Source organism: Ascaphus truei, chromosome 3, assembly GCF_040206685.1.
Source record: "Ascaphus truei isolate aAscTru1 chromosome 3, aAscTru1.hap1, whole genome shotgun sequence".
Lineage (NCBI taxonomy): Eukaryota > Metazoa > Chordata > Amphibia > Anura > Ascaphidae > Ascaphus > Ascaphus truei.
The window spans coordinates 279,227,467-279,237,057 of NC_134485.1; the positions used below are offsets into that span (position 1 = coordinate 279,227,467).

Below are 9,591 nucleotides of genomic sequence, written 5' to 3' on the forward strand. Positions count from 1 at the left end.
ATTCCGTCAGCAATGTGTACTACTCTTTCAGGTTATACTATATTGTATTCGGCAACAATTTCTTTGTGATCGCTACATGTTATGCAGTCTGCAATGTTACGCTGTATCCACGCATTGAAAGGGAAAATGGTGGTTAAAAAAAAAAAAAAAAAAAAAACATTTAAACGCACAGTCAACGCATAACGGTTATTATATTTACCATTCTTCTAGAATTAACTCTTCGTCTGGCTGCAACTGGTCGCTCCAGAAATGCAAGGCATTTTCATCCACGCTTGACCCACCCGCTGAATCCAGTATGACACACATCTCCTCCATGAAGCGCTCATAGGAATCGCCACTGCTTTCTTCAAACAATTGGTCGGGAGGTAGGTTCATTTCTTCTGGTTCCCATTCCAATGCATTTTCAGCTGAAAGGCTTGGTACATAATCATAGTACTTTTGTTGTTGTACAATGTGGGTTTCAGGAATGGAGGGTGCAGATATTGCAGCAGGTATCGATTCACACGGAACAGTAGTAGCGGATCCATTGCTATTGGCATTAGGAATAAATATGCCTTTCACAACAATATATGTGCCCTCTTTCAGGGTAAAATGCTTTTCCTTTGCAATCTTCCAGAAACCATAGGTGTGTTCTAGCTTATCCTGCACACGTTCAAAAAAGTCATTAGTTGATAAAGTGAATCTTATTGAGGAATTAAAATTCCGCGCATGCCTACGGTCTTGGTAATAAGGATATTTAGCTCGAATCAAATCATAGATTTGGCGGGTGCTTGCTTTGTGTCCGCGACTGTTTAAAATTGCTTCTGAAACCATGTACTTATACCCTAAAAGGGGATTCATATTGTTAACGAATTCATCAGCCATGTCAGAGTAGCACAAAAGATGTGTGCAGTTCTGTCTTCTTTGCTCATCAAAATGATTCTGCTCAATGGCTAACAAATTCCTGTGTTTCGTTTTCAAGGTCAACAAAAGTAACTACTTTTACTCCTTATTTCAAACGCCAATTGGATGTGTCCTTTTAATTGGTTTAAGTTTTGTGGTTAGTGATAGGCGAATGTGGGAAAAACATGTATCATTTTTTTATCTCGTTTGTGAAAACATTCCTACACTTATTTCAGTAACATTGAGTTTTCTAGAAAAATAACAAAGAGCACTGTGTGAAAATAGTGCTTAGACAGCCATATCAGTAAATACACACACCTGCAAAATGAAATGTTTTTTTCCCACATACATTTCTGTGTGTATTTGAAAGTCTGGTTAACTACCTGTCTGCATGAGTTTAAATACGTGTGTATCTATATATATATAAATATATCTCTCTCTTAAAAAAATATATATATATAAAGTGTATATTGTACTATATGTATAGTGTGTGTGTGTGTGTGTGTGTGTGTGTGTATATATATGTATATATATATATATATATATATATATATATATATATATATATATATAATGTATCTTTTTTTTTTTTTTTATATATATTGCAGGAGTACACACAACATATTGATGGCAGTAAGTAGGCCTTGTATGAAACCTATTTAAATGGTGATAAACATGAGTGAATTAAGTAATAAACATTTGTTTGCACCCAATAATGTTAGAGGCTCACACTTAGTATAGTTGTCAAACATTAGGCCTGTATTATTAAAATAGTGTGTTTTCACAAGGAAGCATGAAGTGTATGTTTTTTGTAAATACATCTATACCAGTTTAGATAGTACTATATATATATACACATACACACACACACACACACACACACACACACACACACACACACACACACACACACACACACACACACACACACACACACACACACACACACACACACACACACACACACACACACACACACACACACACACACACACACACAGTGTGTGTCTGTGTGTGTGTGTGTGTGTGTGTGTGTGTGAATATATCAATACATACTACATATATATTAGTATCAATTCAGAGATGTGCTTGAAACAAGAACACATAAATGATTAAAGGACAACATTACAATGGCCACCAAAGGTAAGTAATATTTAACACAAAATCCTGCTGTACACGTACAAGAAAGATGTTTGCAGTTAAATAGGTGCTTTTATAATTGCATGAAAATAATATGCACATGCAATGATTACATCAATTAACACACCCAAATGCAATGTTTTGCTGCAAAGTCAATGGCAGCTTCTCTAAACTTAGCAACTGGCTCCTGGTGGAGCATTACTGAACAGACGATTAATACATCAATATTTATAACACTATTCATTAATTAGGAGTGTTAACATTTCCAAAAATTCACGTGTACAAGAACATACTTGAAAGTTTGGAAACAACACAGTCTTCAGCATACATACAATAGTAATTAGATAATCTGAAGTCAACAAAACAAGGCCAAAGACATATTTTGTGAATTTTAAAATTTATTTTTTTTGTTCTTTTTGCGAGCGAGTAACAGGCCTGCTTGTTGTCTCTTGAATTTTCCTTTTTCTTTTGCCACCAACTTTAGGTACAACAGAGCCACTTTGAGTGGCCTCTGGCACTTCACGGGCAGGGCTTGTGGCCAGTGACTCACCTACAGGGCTTTTGGGCAGTGACTCACCTACAGGGCTTTTGGGCAGTGACTCACCTACAGGGCTTTTGGGTAGTGACTGTTCACCTACAGGGCTTGTGGCCAGTGACTCACCTACAGGGCTTGTGGCCAGTGACTCACCTACAGGGCTTTTGGGCAGCGATTCACCTACAGGGCTTTTGGGCAGCGATTCACCTACAGGGCTTTTGGGCAGCGATTCACCTACAGGGCTTTTGGGCAGTGGCTCACCTACAGGGCTTTTGGGTAGTGACTGTTCACGGACAGGGCTTGTGCCCACTGACACATGTGAGCAAGTTGGTAGACACTGCACAAGTGATGGTTGGTCTGTTTCATGTGTGTCTTGTTTTGTTTTTGTCGCCTCCTTTGTAGGTGTCTGCTGCTGAATTTGTACAGATGGCAGCGGTAGGATGTGATCAGGAACCTGCACAGCAATGTCTGCTACTTGACCGGTAACATTTGGGCCTGGTGAATGAATATCAGATGAATGTGGTGAAAACTGACCTGCATGAACAGATCCTGGCTGTGAGGTGTTGAATTGTGGTACATTAGTCATTCTCCAGTAATTAGCTTGTGTTTGCTGAACAACTAATGCTTCGAATGAGGTGTTGATTTTTTGCAACTGTTTAGGCACTTCAATGAAGACTCTGTGGAGATGTGCCAATTGTGAAACTGTTTCTTCCTGCAGTGCAATCATCCTTTCCAGCACTGTCATCAGGTCAGAATGGCGACGATTTTCTGCTTCCACAATTTTTCCCTCAGAAGCTACAATTGCATCATATGTGGTATTTGCTGGACGTTTTGGCGGTAAAACAGTTTCAATTGGAACCTCTTCATGGTCACTTGCTTGTATTTGTGTGTCTATGGCGGCGGCGGCGGCATCATCATCATCATCATCATCATCATCAAAATCCTCTTCATCATGTTCTACAAATAAATGTACACATTATTAAATGGCATGTTAATCTCTGCTGTGTTACTATGTAATTGTACTGTGTCATAAGTAACAACTAACATGTTTCCATACGTTTTATAACCTCACATTAAAAACTACCTTGACTTAAGAATAATGTTTGGACTCAGTATGAAATATGAGTGAATGAAAACTTGCTATAAACTCACAACTCCTACATGATAGTTAACATCACTAACACAATACATGTTGCCTTACACTTCATTTTCACTGACACTAAGTAATCCTATTTAAAGAAGATGTGCAAAACAAATAATGAACATGACAACATAACATATAGAAGAGCACATATTATATGGCCACCAACTGATACACTCACCTTCTAGGTGTGTTGAGCTGGCTGACCCAGGTGAAGACACTTGTTCAGTCTCAGGTGACACATGTCCTTCAGGGGCAACTATATATAACAATAACATAAGTTTTACATTTACATGTGTAAATATTGAACAAACAGTTATTGTATGTTCTGTATTTATGAGTACCTAACAGCATCATTTCCTTAACCCAAAATGTGTGTGTGAAAGTGAACATAAATAGTTGTAATAACAATGTACATGCCTGTGTACTTAGAACTTTTGAGTTCCCTAACATAAAACATACTATGTTCCTGCAGTAATGCGTGAGGATAAATAGATAAAATTTGTACATAAAAATCATATGTTGTGTAGTGATATCAGTATCATAATGTACATAACTATCATGAGATGACCATTCACAATGGTTATCATGAAGGTGGTCATATTGCAAAAAGTGTTGTTTTTGGTAGAGGATATGTGTGGTACATTAATATAAGATGTGGCACACATGAATGTGGCTGTGACTAAACAAGACAACACATGCAGTGTGTGATAATGTGTCGTTGATAGTAGTAGTTCAACTATAGATATGAGTGAACTAATGTGTGACGTACGCTTTGATAAGTAATGAGTTGTTGGGGCATTTAGTAGCTAAAGTGAAGCTTTCAAATGAGTGTGATTAACTTCAGTTGTGCTAGTCAGGTTGTAAGAACGGTATTCCCTTCCCCAAAAAGCCTAATCAGCCACACCTTTCAATTACTTGAAACAGGTGAAAATGGTGTGAACTAAGTTGACCCTAAAATGAGGCTGCAATTAGTGTGTGTGCTGAACCCCACCCCCTCTGTTGAAGTGTATGCTGTGATGAGATATTAATTGCAGCTGCTTTAACACAATGGTAGATGAGCTAAATAGTCATGTGCAGTTTTTAAGTTATGAAAACAATGACATAAAATATGATACGTGTGCCTCATTATGCTGTCTGTATATGACTTAAAGCAAAAATGGACCTTTTCATAAACAACTATAGATGTGTTAGTGCAAGTGATGTTTGTAGGCCGTTGCATGCAATATATTTGATGCATGCTTAAAATAGGCAGTAATGTCATGTTTGTCGGAGTAAAATAAATAAAATACACAATAATATTATACATATTTCTGTTCTGTACCTGTAGCTAGTAATAATGTTTCATTAGCATGTGTTACACATGTGTACTACCCTGTTGTTCCCCATCTTCGCCCACCATCAATTGCTTCCACTGCAGCAATGCATTTTGGGAATTCACATGTAAATGACCACGCTATGGCACGTGCTATATTAGTTACTGCTTTTAGTAGGACTACAACATATATGTCTATTTTGAGATATATATATATATACAGAATCAGACATATACATATATAGATGCAGGTATGCTTATATTGTGAAGACAGTATAAAAAGCAGTGTAACTATGCAAAATAACTGTAAGCAATGACACGCCTAGTACAGTAATATTTCTCACCTGGTGGAAATTGTGAGGGGTAAATTCCTATATCACGGTCACCAGGTAAGCCTTCCACGACGACGGGAAGTAATTTTGCCCGAAGCAGCTCCTCCAATGGACTTAATATGAGACGTTGTGGTGTGGGCCCACCTCCAGTGCCAGTAGCATGCACGCGTTGGTGTTGTATTTTCTTTTTCAATTTGGACCTAATATCATCAAATCTCTTGTGACAATTCCGCTTGTCCCTCACATGATTCCCACACGCATTGACACAAATGACTATTGTGTCCCACATTTGTTTTCTGCTTGCTGAACTTGTCCGCCCTTGAAAAACATATAAAATATATGAGGTAAATGATTAATAATAGAAGCACCAGTTTCCTACACTGCTAGCTGTTCCAAGAGATAGCAAACATGCTGTTTTATGTGTAATATGTGAAGCACATGAGCATTCACTACTAAACCTATACATGTAAGCAAGGTTGCATTCATATTGTATGCAGTTATGGCAAATTGACCGCCTGTGTTTAGTTGTCCTTGTAAGGCATGATAAAAAGCTGTGTTTCCAGACTAATTAACATAGAAAGATATTCTGAACCCATATTTGCATATGAACAAAACTCAGATGACCTAGGATCACATGTATTTGATTAATAAATGTAAAGGTACACTTACCTAGTAAATGTCCATATATACTGTCATAGTGCTCCAGAATGCCAGTGACAAGAGCTGTATTTTCCTGGTCATTGAAGCGAGGATTACGTGGCTTCTCCACACGTTTCTTCCGAGCAGGTTTAGGGTCAGAGCTTGGCTGGTGCTGACTGGACTCTCCTTCTTCCAATGGAAGAGCCTCCAAAAGCTGCCCACCAGCAAGCACGCCACCACCAGACACCCCATCAGCAACTGCGCCACCAGCAGCACTCACAGCACCAGCACTCCCACTCCTAGCACCAGCACTCCCACTCCTAGCACCAGCACTCCCACTCCTAGCACCAGCACTCCCACTCCCAGCAACAGCACTCCCACTCCCAGCAACAGCACTCCCACTCCCAGCAACAGCACTCCCACTCCCAGCAACAACACTCCCACTCCCAGCAACAGCACTCCCACTCACAGCAACAGCACTCCCACTCACAGCAACAGCACTCCCAGCAACAGCACTCCCACTCCCAGCAACAGCACTCCCACTCCCAGCACCAGCACTCCCACTCCCAGCAACACCACTCGGTGCACCAGCAACATCACTCCCCTGAACAGTACGTTCACTCCGACGCGTACTCGCACGAGTAGCACTCCCACTCCCACCAGCATCACTCTTCCCACGCTTTGCGGGCATACTTCCAGCACTCACAAAAAACAGACAACTAATGTACAGCCAATCACACGAAACACTTCCACATATAAAACAAGACAAAGATGTAAACAAAACAACAATGGACAAAGCTCACCCAATACACAACAAGTCTCTCCGTCAATATGCAAATGTTCAATCAGCCAGCTCTGTGCGTCTCTCTCTCTCTCTCACTCCCAACAACACAGAGAATGATTAGCAGTACACGTTGCCTTTAAATATGGCGCGCAATCCAAAACATGCTTGTTTCGCCTGATTCAGCAAGATTTGTGATTGGGCAACCTATCAGCACCCCGCCACGCACGCCGATACACCTGTGTGTGATCGGATAATCATCGTGAGAGTGGGCGGATTTGTTTTCGGGTTGATTTTGAATGTATTCGGCACTTACTGCATACGGAGAGGAAAAATCGCCATTAACATGACTCATCGGTAAACTTGCCGATTTCACTTAATCGACGCTTACTGCATGAGGCCCATAGATATTGATTGGTCTAAGGCTGACCGTTACTTAAGTAAAAAGTATGATGCACCCGGTAATAGTGCCAGATACTATGCACTTAGTGCCGAAGAGGCTGCACCCGCAGATGGTGAGTTTGTCTGGAATGATCCCCGCATTGTTTCCAAAATGTGGGATCTGTTGCAGAAATATATTTTTGATCAGGGCAGATCAAGGAAAAATGTGGGTCTGATAATGACCATTAAACAAAAAGAGGATGAGTCAGTCACAGATTTTTGCCGTAGATTTAAAAATGAATGGGTAAACACGGCAGGGATGCAATACCCTAAGGCAACAGATGATGAGATGAACATTTTGTATGTGCAGTCTTTACTTAATGGCTTATGCGAGCAGCATAGGCAAATTGTTGACATGACAGTGACCGGATGGCAAACAATGACACCTGAGAAAATAGTGGGTGCCCTGGCCATTAAGGATGGTGCAGGAGCTTTTCCCGATCGTACTCCTTTACCCCCACCCCCTCCCCCACTTGCCACTATAATGCATGCTCATGATGGCTCACTGCAGAATTATAGAGGCAATAATAATAATTACAGAAGCAAGGGAGGACAGAATAGAGGAAGGGGAAGGGGACAGCAAGGGAATAATCAGCGCAAACCAGGTGTTTGTTTTAATTGTGGGAAACCAGGACACTGGAGAAATTAATGTTGGGCCCCTTCTCAGGGTAACAACCAACAACAAAATCAGCAGCAGGGTTATTAGAGTCAGGGAAATAACAGGCAAAATCAGGGCTATGGTCAGCAAGCCAGGGCAATAATCAGCAGCAGAATACCCAGAGGCAACAACAGAATCAAAATTATCAGGGGCAAAATGCTTCCAGCCCCAACTATAATGTTTCATGGAACCATGGAACCTATAGCCAATAGGGATGCCCGAGGACAGAAACCCTCATCTGCCCACAAGCCTCTGTATCTAATGGATGGTTAGATATACCACTATTATCATTGTATGTCAACGGAAGATTTACCGATATCCTTGTAGACACAGGCGCAACGTGTTCTTGTCTTAATAAACATTCCTACAAAGGTCCAATGAAGCAAGCAGACGAGTCCTCTATGGGTATTGAGGGTACACTGACCAAATGTTACAACACACCTGTTTTGTCGGTACAATTAAATCCTAGGTCTGACAAAAAATGGGATCACCCATTCGGGTTATTCCACAATGTCCAGTAAATTTATTGGGACGTGATTTAATGGCCAAAATGCAAATTGATATAAGTATTGATGACAAGGGAGGGATTATTGTAAATTCTCCACATCTCTCCCCCCATTAATTATGATCAGTCTCTCTTTCAGCATGACACTGGCAGACTCAAAGTTCGAGGGTTAACAATGCCAGAGAGATTAGTTGAACAACTGACCAAATTGTCAGATTGTGCTACCCATGGGGATATGCCTTACACACGTATGACATTTGCTAATCCTATTTCATGTATCATCTATGATCCAGAAGCAGAGATGCATGATCCTAAAGCACACATGGATGTGTCTTCTCGAATTGAAGGTGTATGGATCACACCAACTACTATATACATTGCATCAGACAAAGGGGCCTTCATATGGGCTCAGGGACAGCAGCTTGTATTACAGGACAAGTATTTACCTATTGACGAGATATGGGATATAGAATGGAATCTTTATTCTGCTGACATACCTTTATCATTACAGGACATTGACCCACGGGTATGGGTGACTTCTAACACTGACCCAGGTCTCATCTCATGCACACCATATGAGGCCACACTAAAGCCAGGAGTAAGTCCGGTCTACATCAAACAATACCCATTATCTGCAGAGAAGGAAGCAGGGATAGATCCTATTATCAGGGAATTACTTGCAAAGGGATTGATAGAACCAACTGTCTCACCATACAACACACCAGTTAACCCTGTCCCTAAACCTAACAGCTCACAGTGGTGTTTTACACAAGATTTGCGCGCAGTCAATGAGTTCGTGCAACCATTAGCGCCTATAGTACCAGATGTCACAGCGATCATTACAGCCATACCTGCAACATCGACATATTTCACAGTAATAGACCTTAATTCAGCATTCTTTTCCATTCCGGTGCACCCCAACACAAGATCTTTGTTTTCATTCACCTTTAAAGGTGATCAATTTTGCTGGTGTCGCCTCCCACAAGGGTATTCCGATTCACCAACGGCTTACAGTACCGTCGTGCGTATGACTCTTGCTGACTGGTGTCCACCTGGTGACTCTGTTTTGCTGCAGTATGTGGATGATTTTCTACTCTGCAGCCAAACGGAAGAAAAATTCACTCTGGACACTCACAGTCTGATGGAGCATCTCGCTGCTATGGGTTATAAGGTCTCACCACACAAGGTACAGATACACAAGGTACAGATGGCGCAACAAACT

The 9,591-nt window shown here is 40.8% G+C and overlaps 1 protein-coding gene across 1 annotated transcript; it reads right to left on the reverse strand.

Annotated features, from left to right (window-relative positions):
- Positions 1-2,008: 2,008 nt before the first annotated feature.
- LOC142490722 (uncharacterized) lies at positions 2,009-8,226 on the reverse strand. The gene is made up of 3 exons (XM_075593138.1): positions 8,178-8,226; positions 3,880-3,957; positions 2,009-3,514 (listed from the first exon to the last, which is right to left on the reverse strand). The coding sequence occupies exons 1-3, from the start codon at positions 8,224-8,226 to the stop codon at positions 2,421-2,423; spliced, it is 1,221 nt and encodes a 406-aa protein (XP_075449253.1). The 3' UTR covers positions 2,009-2,420.
- Positions 8,227-9,591: the final 1,365 nt, after the last annotated feature.

Coding starts and splice junctions, on each gene's coding strand:
- LOC142490722 (XM_075593138.1), bottom strand. CDS start 8,226: ATGTTTATTAAGACAAGAACACGTTGCGCCTGTGTCTACAAGGATATC. Junction 3,958..8,177: donor CTGTGTCTACAAGGATATCG/GTAAATCTTCCG, acceptor TGTTATATATAG/TTGCCCCTGAAGGACATGTG. Junction 3,515..3,879: donor CAGCTCAACACACCTAGAAG/GTGAGTGTATCA, acceptor ATTTATTTGTAG/AACATGATGAAGAGGATTTT.